Consider the following 13,895-nt stretch of genomic DNA (forward strand, 5'->3'; position numbering starts at 1 on the left):
TTGTATAAGACATTGGTGAGGTGTAGTGTGGATGGGACATGTTGGTAGACCTGGGTAAGTTGGGCCAAAGGGCCCATTTCCACACTGTCTAACTAAGCACATATGCATCCTCATGAAATAAAGCAAACAGCCAACTTTCTCCGAAGCTTCTGGACATGAACAAATAAAACTGGTCAGAACTGTGTAACTTTGTCGAATGCAGTAGCAACTGGGATGCATGTAGCAGCATTATAGAGCATCACACATCGATTGTACTCTGTGAAAAAGCATCATATAGGCAACACCATACTTTTTCAGTGTAGCCAACCTATGTCTGGACTCATGACTTACCAATTTGTTAAAGCACCAACCTATGAACAGCATGCTTTGAGAACTGTTGCCAACTGACAATTACGTTGATAAATGGTTGCAAAGATTTTTTTTTTTCTTTCCATACAACATTTACCAACTTGTCTGGATACAATGCTCTGGCTGTAGATTTTCCGATGTCATGATCAGAGGCATAAAATTGTCCTTCAAGAACCAACAATTTGCAAGACCGAATCTACTGGAAGACAAGCTTAAGAGGCTTATCACTTGCTTATTGGAAGACAGGTGACCCACTGCTTCACTAATTGAAACTTGTGCATTAGCTGATGACAGAAAGTCAGGATTTGGTCCAAGCTAACACCTCTCTGAGAGGAAAGTGATTTCCATAGGTAGCTGAACGTGGGTTGTGTGTGAGTATTTGTTAAAGTCACCTGAAGAGGGCAGGCAAGTATAAATAGGCATGGTTGCATTTGGATCTTATTGACTATTACCTTATTGGAGGACCATAATATTCTTGCTAAAACACTGGCCACTTAAATGGGCCCATTATTATACAAGCGTTTATTCAAAAATAGATTTACAATATAATACATCACGACATGCTCACACTATATCAAGATTAAATATTTTGAATCCAGCTAACTCACCTGCCTGCCCTCTGGATCGAGGGTTGAGACGAGATGGAAAAGAGTGACCTAAAGAGGGGAGAAAATGGGGAGATAACAAAAATACATCGGACTATTTTATTCGGGTATCAGAACCATATATTTAGATGGGATCTCATTTCAACTTGCATTCCAATGTTTTGATTTTGAAGAAGGTGAAAAGTGCACAATTAGTTGAGGAGAAATATTGCATTACTATGCCGCACAGTGTACAGCATGCCCGTCTTAGTTACATTGTCATGCAGTATAGCAGGAGCTTACAAGAATCACTGCAGAGAGACTGCAATGATGAAGTGCTAGGTTGAAGCAAGAGACAGGAAAAGCCAATTCCAACCTCAAAGTTCCTTCTCAACCACAAGTGAACCATGACACAAGGATGCCGAGGGGAAACTAGTGAGAGGGTAACAAGCCCTCGAATATAAAATTGTTTGAACATACAACTAAAAGCATGTTCATCTCTGAATTAGTACCTGTCTTCAAACAAAGTTGATCAAAATCTAAACAGCAGCTGTTATAACTTTTGCACAAATTGTCACAGCGACAGTTGGGTGGGGTTGCCTCTTGCAGTTCAAAACATCTGCTGCTGCATGACCCTGCAGCAGTAGCTCGGGCTGCATCTGAAAGAACTGTGTGAAACAAAACATAAACATCAGTTAGGGATAGCACTCTTTAGTTAGCCAAATAATCCAGAAAATCGTTTGAATTTATTTCCCTATAAAATAATATTGCATGTAGACAACCACAAAATGTGTTCAGAAATGTGTTCTACCTGCTTCAATACATGCGTCGTCATTTAATTAAGAGAGATGAGAATTATGATTGAAATAGCTAAAGGTGCACTAATTATGCTACAAACCCTCCACTTGAAATTTACAAGTGACTAATGTGTGGCAAATCAAGACTGTGAGCTTTTTTGGATGCACGAACTCATTTTACACGTTAAGAAAGTAAATTACTTATGAATTGTAGGATAAGATCAAACAAAAAAATGATTTAGATTAAAACAAGTGTGCAAACACCAAAAACATTTGGTCAAGGTGTGGGCTCATTCAAACTGCGTCCAATGTGCTTGAAACATTAAGATAACTATTTTTAAGATTCCATCCTTTTGGTACCAACAGGTTTCACCCACTCACCCTCCACAGAAACAAAACAAATTCTTGCAGAAAACATACATAGTTGCTTCCAGTTTGTCCTCTCAAGACACGGTTAATCTCAGAAGGCCACAGAGTGAAAAGGCAAAACATATGGTCTGCGAAGGAAAACTTTAATCTATTCAGCCACAAATGCTCAACAGCTATTCAAAATGTAATATTGATGAAAAGTTGAAGTATCTATAGAACATAAGTAGAATGTGAAAACTATGCAGAGCCCTACAATTGTGTGTCCTTTGAATCAGTGATGTGGTTGACACTGCAAGATAACTGTAATGTAAAACGGCACTAGTGTTTTTGATATGGGGGCTTTTGAACTTCACTATTTTTTTGAGTTATTCTAGTATATATAACCATATAACAATTACAGGATGGAAACAGGCCATCTCGGCCCCATTAGTCCATGCCGAACAATTATTTTCCCTTAGCCCCACTCATACCATAACCCTCCATTCCCTTCTCATCCATATGCCTATCTAATTTATTTTTAAATGATACCAACGAACCTGCCTCCACCACTTCCACTGGAAGCTCATTCCACACCGCTACCACTCTCTGAGTAAAGAAGTTCCCCCTCATGTTACCCCTAAACTTCTGTCCCTTAATTCTGAAGTCATGTCCTCTTGTTTGAATCTTCCCTAAAGCTTGTCCACATCAACTCTGTCTATCCCTCTCATCATTTTAAAGACTTCTATGAAATCCCCCCTTAACCTTCTGCACTCCAAAGAATAAAGACCTAACTTATTCAACCTTTCTCTGTAACTTAGTTGTTGAAACCCAGGCAACATTCTAGTAAATCTCCTCTGTACTCTCTCTATTTTGTTGACATCCTTCCTATAATTGGGCAACCAAAATTGTACACCATACTCCAGATTTGGTCTCACCAATGCCTTGTACAATTTTAACATTACATCCCAGTTTCTATACTCAATGCTCTGATTTATAAAGGCTAGCATACCAAAAGCTTTCTTTACCACCCTGTCTATATGAGATTCCACCTTCAAGGAACTATGCACGGTTATTCCCAGATCCCTCTGTTCAACTGCATTCTTCAATTCCCTACCATTTACCATGTACGTCCTATTTTGATTTGTCCTGCCAAGGTGTAGCACCTCACATTTATCAGCATTAAACTCAACCTGCCATCTTTCAGCCCATTCTTCCAAATGGCCTAAATCACTCTGTAGACTTTGGAAATCCTCTTCATTATCCACAATACCCCCTATCTTGGTATCATCTGCATACTTACTAATCCAATTTACCACACCTTCATCCAGATCATTGATGTACATGACAAACAACAAAGGACCCAACCCAGATCCCTGAGGCACCCCACTAGTCACCTGCCTACAACCCGACAAACAGCCATCCACCATTACTCTCTGGCATCTCCCATTCAGCCACTGTTGAATCCATCTTGCTACTCCTGCATTTATACCCAACAGTTGAACCTTCTTAACCAACCTTCCATGAGGAACCTTACTAAAGTCCATATAGACAACATCCACTGCTTTACCCTCGTCAATTTCCCTAGTAACCTCTTCAAAAAATTCAAGAAGATTAGTCAAACATGACCTTCCAGGCACAAATCCATGTTGACTGTTCCTAATCAGACCCTGTTTATCCAGATGCTTATATATATTATTTCTAAGTATCTTTTCCATTAATTTGCCCACCACTGAAGTCAAACTAACAGGTCTATAATTGCTAGGTTTCCTCTTAGAACCCTTTTTAAACAATGGAACAACATGCGCAGTACGCCAATCCTCGGGGACTATTCCCGTTTCTAATGACACTTGAAATATTTCTGTCATAGCCCCGGCTATTTCTACACTAACTTCCCTCAATGTCCTAGGGAATATCCTGTCAGGACCTGAAGACTTATCCACTTTTATATTTTTCAAAAGTGTCAGTACTTCTTTTACTTTGAAACTCATAGTATCCATAGCTACTCTACTAGTTTCCCTTACCTCACATAATTCAATATCCTTCTCCTTGGTGAATACCGAAGAAAAAAAATTGTTCAATATCTCCCCCATCTCTTTTGGCTCTCCAGATAGCTGTCCACTCTGTCTCTCCAATGGACCAATTTTATCCCTCATTATCCTTTTGCTATTAATATAGCTGTAGAAACCTTTTGGATTTACTTTCACCTTACTTGCCAAAGCAACCTCATATCTTCTTTTAGCTTTTCTAATTTCTTTCTTAAGATTCCAAAATATATTATAGGACGCTATTTAATCTTAATTTAGTTCAATTTGGATAGCAATTAAGAACATTTGTTTTTGTGAGATTACTAATTAACTAAGAATTATCTCACCAGGAGTCCCACATAACAACATAAACTGCAAAAGTTGACCAGTTACTTTACATCTGGTGGTGAAATGGCATTGCTCTCTTAAAATAACAAAAAGGCTTTTTTTTTTTAACTGTCATGCCTCCAAATTAACAGAGGAACCTGGTTCCATGTTTCTATGTCAGATATCAAGGTCCAGGAAGATTTAAGAAGTCAATGCTCTAATGAATGATTAACAAGAGTAATGCAATCCCCGAGAGTAGACAGAGTAACAATGTAAATCTACTTGTCATAAAAACACCTATGTAGGTTAAAGTAATTACTTGGTGGTTGTCACTCCTGGATTAAGCTGTCTGTATATTATTCTTCACAAATATATTGTTAATATAGCATTTATATTGAATTTTAACATTTTTGAATTTTAAAACTCTCATTTTCAAAAATGTATTAAATGCTACCATATTAAATATATTAAATGCTATCCCATTTTAATGCAAATAAAATTTTAATTCCGGTTAGCACCTATAGAGTTGTTTCCCATCTGAAAATGTGATCTCTTTCAACGTTCAATTTGTTTCAACTGCAATTTCCTTTCTAGTTAGCTACATCTATTTGAATAATCACTGGATTTTTTAATCAGATTATTAACAATTTTAACAATCAATTCTAAAGTATAATTTTAATATGCAAATATTCCACAAAATATACCAAATTTTAGATAAGAATAAGCAATTTCAGTTCAAAATTGCAGTGGTAAAATCTCACATGGTATAAATTGTGATATAAATAATGCAATGACACTGTGGACATTTTCAAAAGCTGATGCTGTCAGATTTGACAGTTACAAATGGAAGTAAAACCTCGGACGACTGCTCACCTGCCCAAACTGTTGACATTGTCTATTGTCTAAAACAAAAGTAATAATTGTTCCGGAGATAAGACACAAAATGCTGGAGTAACTCAGCGGGACAGGCGGCATCTCTGGAAAGAAGGAATGGGTGACGTTTCGGGTCAAGACCCTTCTTCAGACTCGACCCGAAACATCACCCATTCCTTCTCTCCAGAGATGCTGCCTGTCCCGCTGAGCTACTCAAGCATTTTGTGTCTTATCTCCGGAACAGATCTATCTTCGGTTTAAACCAGCATCCGCAGTTCCTTCCTCCACAGGAATGATTGTTCCATTAGAAATATAAGATGCATAATACTGAGGATTTCTGGAAATTGTAATAACAAAAAAACCTTGCTTTTGACTTTAATGTATTACTATTACAATTTGATAATTCATCACCAGGTGGAGGTTCACTAAATGAATTTTCTGAACAACTAAAATCTATATTTTCTACAGTTGAAAGAATAGCTCCCAATGTTAAATCTAAAACATGTTAAATCAGGCTTTGGCTCCAAATGCCCTTTGTGCAGGAAGGAAGTGAAATGCTGGTTTAAACCGAAGATAGACAAAAAGCTGGAGTAACTCAGCGGGTCACGCAGCATCTCTGGAGAGAAGGAAGAGGTGACATTCCGGGTCGAGCCCCTTTCACCGGCTTCCCTCTCACAATCTTATTTACAATCATTGGTAAGGTTTGGAATGAACATTTCAATCTCTTTTAGTTTCATTCTAATATGCTCAATGTGTGACGTTACTCCACTGCGAGAAACGGAAAAATAACGTAGAGAACGAATGTAACTTTAACGTCCCAGGCTTCTTAGTGAGACGAGCAGGTTGGTCCCTCGTTGTAAACAGGCACCATTCTGCACTCTGAGCGACGACGAGACAAGCGCATGATATAATCCGATTAAACTCGCATTTATTAAACGCAATTTAAGACGCTCTCATGTCATTTGAATGATTACAATCTCTACTGAAGAAAAGGTAAAAAAAAAGTTAAACCTCTAATTCGTTTATATATTTCAAAGCTTCGTAAACACCCTAATAGATTGTGGTGCTTCTTGGTCCGTTTATTGAAGCGTTTTCCACCGATTAGAACAGCCGGTTCTGCAATATAATCATCATTATCATTGTTACTGTGTTGAACTGGACAATAATTAACAGCACTAGACGACTTTGCGGCACGCAGCGCTAAAACCAGTTGCTGCGTTCACAAGAGTAAAGGTATCCCTGTAAGTTTCCGAATCTTGCTGTCAACCTGTGCGTGGGTAACTGACACGCACTACTCGCCACGCTGCTGAAATAAACAGACGTTATCAGAATACTGCTCATTCATTATATATATATATATATATATATGTGTGTGTGTATATATATAGAATGCAAGATTTAAAAGCGCAGTTAACATTTGTGTCATGTCAAATGATTGGAAATGCAAGTCAACGAGTAGTAGACCTCAAAACAGAGGTTTTCATAGCTGGTCACGGTGATGACTTATGTACTACTGGCATTTTCTCGCTTAAACAACTCGAACCCATGCGAATGGGAATAAACAAGAGTTAAAAGTACCTTCACGATTGTTCGTGTCTCCTGATCTCTGCAAGCGGCGCAACCCATATCCATGGCAAACATTTACCCCGGCTACCAACGTTAACAGCGAGAGGATCTGCAAACAGGGCAGGCTTTAATAATGTGCAATTGAAGACAAATACGAATTGTCTGAGACTTTGCGACTATTTTTTTTAACGCTCTATGCGGCTAAACTTGTGCGTTCCCCGCGGTAGCCGGGCACAAAGGTGCCCATCCCCGGTTCCAACACTCACTCACCTGGGACAGTTTCAGCTCACTGCTGATCCACATGGTTGCCTCGGAGGAACCCCCTGCTCCAACCTCGCCTCGGACGGCTGCCCACCTGCCCAAGCTGTTGATAATCTCTTCCCTTCTGCTCTCCTCAATCTGACGTTAACATCTTTCAACTCTAGATCTACTTTTTTTTTGTTTTAAACAGTTACACCTGAACTTCAACGAAAATAACCTTTTTTGCCACGTCGTGCAAACTTTCCCTTGCAATCATCAGAAAAAGCCTGCACGTGTTATCTTTTGTGCCTTGACTTTGCGCTGACGGGTCTCTGCTACTGGCAGAGCTAGAGCCGCTAAGCACTGTTGTGTTTCAAAGGCATGTTGTTCAACCCCAAAGAGTGAGCTCTTTGTCTGCTGCAAGCCGTGCGATGTCCAGCTGCCCCCGTTGGCAGGCAGGGTCTCTTTTAAAACGCCGTTTGTTTGGGAGCAGTGCGTTTGTGCGGGCTTCCTGTCTGGCAGCTTTCTCCATTCCCCCCGCCCACCGACACAGCACAAGCAGCAGGCAAAATAGAGGCTGTCGCAATCTCATGGCTTGAGGGTAGCCGGCCACACACACACACTGGTCAGTAAACATCAACCACTTCAGCCCAGGGCACGGTCCCAAGGTGAAAAGATCGTTTCCTTTCCCTGACACGCACTGCCGAAACAAACCGTGACCTCTGTGGAGGGAGGAACTGCAGATGCTGGTTTACCTTGAAGATAAGACACAACATGCTGGAGTAACTCAGCGGCACAGGCAGCATCTCTGGAGAGAAGGAATAGGTGATGATTCGGGTCGAGACCGGGGAGAGGGAGACACAGATATAAGGGAGGGTAAGGAGTGAGAACGAGACATCAAAGGGGGTGTAGTTCAAGGGAAATGCAGAATAGATCACTGTTAGCAAGGAGAAGGTGCAAAGATAAAACTTAACCAAGGGGACAGTCAGACTGGTCGGGGAACTGGGGTGGGGGAGGGATGGAGAAAGAGGGGAAAGCAAGGGTATGCTAGAGAAGTGGATATTCAGACCGCTGGGGTGTAAGCTGCCCAAGCAAAATATGAGGTGCTGTGGCCTTTCTCTGTCACCTGGACGATGAGGACATCTCAACTCTGCAAGCACGCCGCCCACCCCTTCATTTCACCCAGATATCCAGCTATTTGTGCTAACAGGAAAGTGTTACAAATTTGTACTTGGACCGAAAAACAAGGCGATTGTAATTGCGTGCACCGACAGGTCATCGAAAATTAAAACCTTTTTCAGAATTATCTCACAGATTCGCATGAAACATTTGTTTACATCTCCTGGTAAAAAATATTCAGCAAGCATCCCTGGGTCTGTCACTAGGCAATGGACACTTCATCACTGTGCCAGCACTGACAATTCCGTCAAAGGTCAGGAACCAGAGGCAATTTTATCCCAAGAAAACCATAACTTTGGATTTGGGTAAAATTTCAGCGACTGGCAGTTCTGAAGACTTTGACACAGTTCAAGGGCTCAGTATGTACAATTCATGTCACTAATACTTGCGTGGAAGTGTCTCACAATATATTAATTCGAGTACAGTTTGTAACGTTTTGGTGTGACTAATGTCACATTGCTTATGAACAAAATTCAGGGGGAAAAAAATCAGTTTTTAAATACCATTAATTTCAACTCAGCAACAGAACTAACAAAACGTAACAATTGTATAACTTATGGTATGTTAGAAACCATTCAGCCCACCCTGACCTTGCCAGGTCTTTGCCAACTCTCTGGTTGCGCCCACTGGTGGCCATGCTCCAACAACAGACCACATTAAAACCTATCTCCACCACATAGTGTATTCCACATACTACATAACATGTTTTTTCTTCATAACACCTGTAATTATCTTCCTCTTTATTTTATGTATAGAATCTCTAAACATGGATCCCACATCAATGGGAATAGCCTCCTAAAATCCACTGCTAGTATATAGGTTCTTTATTGTCATTATAACATGTAAACATGTACAACGAAATAAAAAATGCCAACCAGTCAGTGCACCATTCATATATTATCTAAAAGCTAACGATACGTAAAAGAGAAATATCTAAAATAAACTAAAATAAATAACATGAAAAAAAACAGGCATAAACACACAACCATACATTCTTCTGTCGATTTCACAATCCCTTTGGTATGTAGTGCACATGCGCTCATTTGGTGGCTACATTAAGTGTAGTTATTGCTGTGGGATAAAAACTGTTTTTGAGTCTGTTTGTCCTTGTGCTCATTGATCTGTACTGTCTGCCTGATGGCAACAGTTCAAACAGGCAGTGTCCAGGGTGGGAAATGTCCTTTATAATGTTCTGGGATTTCTTGAGACAGTGGGAACTGTGTAGGTCCTCCAAGGTGAGGAGAGGACAGCCGGCAATCTTCTGGGCATTGTCAATAGCCCTCTGGAGCGCTTTCCTCTTAGCTACTGTGCAGCTGGTGTACCACACGCATACACAGTATGTTAGGATGCTCTCTATGGAGCACCGATAAAAGGACAGCAGCAGTCTCTGGGTGATGTTGTTCTTCCTGAGCACCCTCAGGAAGTGCAGTCTCTGCTGGACCTTTTTCAGCAGTGCAGAGGTGTTCACGCTCCATGTCAATGTGGATTCCCAGGAAGCAGAAATCCGCCACCCTCTCCACACAATCCCCTCTGATGATTAATGGTGTAATGTCCGTTTTCTTCTTCCTGTAGTCTATTATGAGCTCCTTGGTCTTTGAGGTGTTAAGGAGCAGGTTATTCTCTCCACACCACACTGTCAGCTGCTCCACCTCATCCCTGTAGGCGTACTCATCCCCCCCAGAGATGAGCCCCACCATCGTGGTGTCATCCGTGAATTTGACAATGGTGTTGCTGTGGTGGGCGGGGGTGCAGTCATGTGTGTAGATGGTGTAGAGCAGGGGGCTCAGCACGCAGCCCTGTGGAGAGCAGGTACTGAGGCTGAGGGCCGTGGATGTGTGATGGCCCACTCTGACTCCCTTGCTGCGACCCGACAGGAAGCTATTTATCCACATGCAGGTGGAGTGTGGAAGTCCCAGGTCCCCCAGTTTGTCCACCAGTTTGTGGAGAAGGATGGTAGTAAAAGCAGAGCTGTAGTCCACAAAGAGCATCCGCACGTAGCTCCCCCGCTGCTCCAGGTGGGACAGTGCAGCATGGAGGGCTGTGGCTACAGCGTCCTCTGTAGATCTATTTGCTCTGTACGCAAACTGGTGGGGGTCAAAGCTTCGGGGCAGGAGTGATGTGATATGACCCCGGACCAGTTTTTCAAAACACTTCATCACCACTGGTGTTAGTGCGACTGGCCGGTAGTCGTTGAGGCTGGAAATGTGGGTTTTTTTGGGCAAGGGGACTATGGTGGAGGACTTCAGACAGGGTGGGACAGTGGACTGGGCCAGAGACTGGTTGAAAATCCTCGTGAAGACTCCAGCCAGCTTTTCTGCGCAGTCTTTCAGCACGCGTCCAGAGACGCCGTCGGGTCCAGCAGCCTTCCTCGGATTGATGGCCCGCAGCGTGCGCCTCACCTCATGCTCCTGTATTTTGAGGGTTAAACTGCTGTGGACCATATGGTGTGATGTGGCTGTCTCGGGTGGCTCCACTTCAAAGCGAGCAAAGAAGAGGTTCAGCTCCTCTGCCAATGAGGCGTCACCTTCAGCAGCTCCAAGGTTGGTCTTGTAGTTGGTGAGATACTGGATCCCCTGCCACACCTGCCTGCTGTTGTTACTGTCCAGGTGGTCCTCTATCCTCCTCCTGTAGTCTGATTTGGCCTCTCTGATGCCTCTCTTCAGGTTAGCTCGGGCCGTGCTGTATAAAGCCCTATCGCCAGACTTAAAAGCGGTGTTCCTCTCTTTTAACAGCTGCTGGACCTCCCGGGTCATCCAGGGCTTCTGGTTGGGGTAGACCCGGATGCGTTTGTCCACTGTGACAGTGTCCATGCAGTTTTTAATGTAACACAGTACACTGTCTGTGAACACCTCCAGGTCCTGGTGTTCAAACACATCCCAGTTGGTCCTGTCGAAGCAGTCCTGCAGCTGCTGAGAGGTACCATCAGGCCAAGTTGTGATGGTCTTTGTGATGGTAGGAGCAGTTTTCTTGAAGGGGGCATATGCAGGAATATGCTCAGACTCCTCATCATTTTATTTCCTATCAAATCTATTTTATCTATCCTTGCTTCTGTAGTCCTTCATATCAGAAACCATTTACATGTTTTTTTTCTGGACTCTCTCTATTCGCTTAACATCCTTTTCTGAAATGTGGCAAACAGTATTGATCATAATATTCCATCTGTGGCTGGCTCACTGTTTTACTAAGGTTCAGTTTAACTTTCTGGTTTTCATATTGTATGTTTCTGTTAATAAAACACAGGTTTGTGTATTGAAATACATTCCCAATTTATTTTTCACTTTGTGCATACATACCCCAGATCCATATACTCTTACAACCCTTTCAGAACAGTATTCTTTATATTATCTCTCTTAATTCTTCCTATCAATAGAAACATCCCATTATTCCTGCATTACACATCATCTGCTGTACATCTATTAATTCCACCAGTCTGTCTATATCCTGTTCCAATCCACCAATCACTATGTTCTTTGTATCTACAATACTGCCAAGTTTTCTATCAGACACAAGTTTAGTAATTGTGGCTGGCATGCTCAGGTCCAAGACATTAATATACATCAAAAAGGCATTGGCTTCAATCTTGATCGCTGGGGATTGTTACTATACACCTTCCTTCAGTCCAAAAAGCAACCAGTCACCTTCATTTGTCTGTTATTTAGCCAACTTCTTATCCATGCCATAAATTCCCCGTTTAAGCCATCTGCTTCAAATTTGTTGACACGCCTGTTCTGTGGCACCTTATCAAAAACCTTCTGGAAGCTCATGCATACCACATTGACTGCATTAGCCTCTTCAATTCTATCTGTTACCTCGTGATAATGTTCTTTCAAAATGAATAAACACAATAATATTAATTAATCAATTTACTTCAGGTGGCTATCAATGGCTTAATATTTCTAAATGTTATTCCACCATCAAGGTCAAACTGATAGCTAGGCTTGAACTGACTTTTTTTTTGGCTAAATAATCCAGTGATGTCTGACCTTGCACCACCCCAGATCCAAAGAGCATTGAAAAAGTATGATCAGCATGCCTGCAATTTTGTCGTAAATCTTCCCTTTATAGAACAAGATTCAATCCATCCAGTCATGGTGATCTAATATTTTCCAATATCTCTGTGATATAAATTTTTATATAGCCAGTATTATATACCCTCTTCACTCTTACTTTGGAAATGCCCTCTTCACTGATATAAACAGATGCAGAGTACTTTTTTGGGGCCTGTGCATCCAAATGCAACTTCTCATTTTCTTCGTTAATGGGCATTGGTGCTTCCATGTACTACCATGTCATGGTGAGGGGCTAGATGTTGTGCCTCTATTTTAAAAGGACTGCAAGGAAAAGCCTTGGAACAACAGAGTAGAGCACATCTGTGGTGCGTAAGTTACTGGAGAAGGGTTTGAGCGGTAAGATATGCATGCATTTGGATAGTCAAGGGCAGATAAGGGATAGTCGGCATGGTTTTGTGCATGGAATATCGTGTCTTCCGAATTTGATGGAGTGTTTCTAAGAGGTAACAAAAAAGAGTTAATGAGGGCAAGACCATAGACATTGTCTATATGGATGTCAGCAAGGCCTTTGATATGGTCCTGCATGGTAAGCTGCTCTAGTAGGTTAGATTGTATGGGATTCAGGAAGAGATAGCTGTGGTTTATATCAACTATTTAGATGAAGATGTACAAGGCATGATTACTAAGTTTGCAGTTGACATTCTTCTTCTTAGGCCCCCTGGCTGACCATGGGTATCTCCAGGGTTGGAGGATGCCAGTGTGCGACTTGGTTTAATGTGGGGAGACTGGTGCACAGACAGTCCGGAGACCCTTTTCCGCTGTAGCCTTCATCCGCCTTCCCAGCCGTTGTGATGCTCCACTAAGTTCAGCCATCATCCTCGGCCTGTTCTACCGTTGCTCTTTGTCAGAGTCCTCCCCCTCGACCTTACTACCATGGGTGGCCCTACCAGGAGCATAGCTCCAGACGGCATCGCTCTCAGGATCTCAGGACCACACAAGCTTCTCCACCACAACAAGGTGACATCATAGATAGTCTGAAGAAGGGTTTTGGCCCGAAACGTTGTCAACTCCTTCGCTCCATAGATGCTGCTGCACCTGCTGAGTTTCTCCTGCATTTTTGTGAACCTTCATAGATTGTAAAGATGGTTATCCAAAATTAAGGCAGGCTCTTAATCAGCTGGGCAAGTGCCCTAAGGAAATGATGATAATTTTAACGCGGATAAGTGCAAGATGTTGAATCCTGGGAAGTTGAACCAGGGCACAACCTTCACGGTGAATGGTAGGGCCCTGGGGAGTGTTGTAGAGTAGAGGGATCTATGAGTACATGTACATTCCTGAAAGTGGGGTCACAGAGTACATGGGGTGGTCAAGAGGCTTTTGGCCTTCATCAGTCAGGGTATTGAGCATAGAAATTGGGAAGTTATTTTACAGTTGGCCACGGAAGTATTGAGGAAGGATGTCATTAAGCTGGAATGAGTGCAGAGAGGATTCACAAAGATGTTGCCAGGACTCAAGGGGATGAGCTGTCGGGAGAGGTTGGGAAAGCTAGGACTTTATTACTGGGAGCACAGGAAGCTGACGGGTTATCTTATTGAAGTG

The 13,895-nt window shown here is 42.1% G+C and overlaps 1 protein-coding gene across 3 annotated transcripts in view; it reads right to left on the bottom strand.

The window, feature by feature from the left end:
- Positions 1 to 7,659, bottom strand: part of enpp2 (ectonucleotide pyrophosphatase/phosphodiesterase 2) — a 97,054-nt gene extending 89,395 nt beyond the window's left edge. The window contains exons 1-4 of one of the 3 annotated variants that reach the window (XM_055634609.1): positions 7,138 to 7,659; positions 6,880 to 6,976; positions 1,445 to 1,600; positions 957 to 1,004 (exon numbers count right to left, since the gene is read on the bottom strand). In XM_055634609.1, the coding sequence (XP_055490584.1) occupies positions 957 to 1,004; positions 1,445 to 1,600; positions 6,880 to 6,976; positions 7,138 to 7,170 (334 nt within the window). In that variant the 5' untranslated portion in view covers positions 7,171 to 7,659. The remainder of the gene's footprint in view (positions 1 to 956; positions 1,005 to 1,444; positions 1,601 to 6,879; positions 6,977 to 7,137) is intronic. The other 2 variants (XM_055634610.1, XM_055634611.1) reach the window with 2 other exon arrangements.
- Between the last annotated feature and the right edge of the window lie 6,236 nt (positions 7,660 to 13,895).

The sequence above is a fragment of the Leucoraja erinacea genome, chromosome 4, assembly GCF_028641065.1.
Source record: "Leucoraja erinacea ecotype New England chromosome 4, Leri_hhj_1, whole genome shotgun sequence".
Taxonomy (NCBI): Eukaryota; Metazoa; Chordata; class Chondrichthyes; order Rajiformes; family Rajidae; genus Leucoraja; species Leucoraja erinaceus.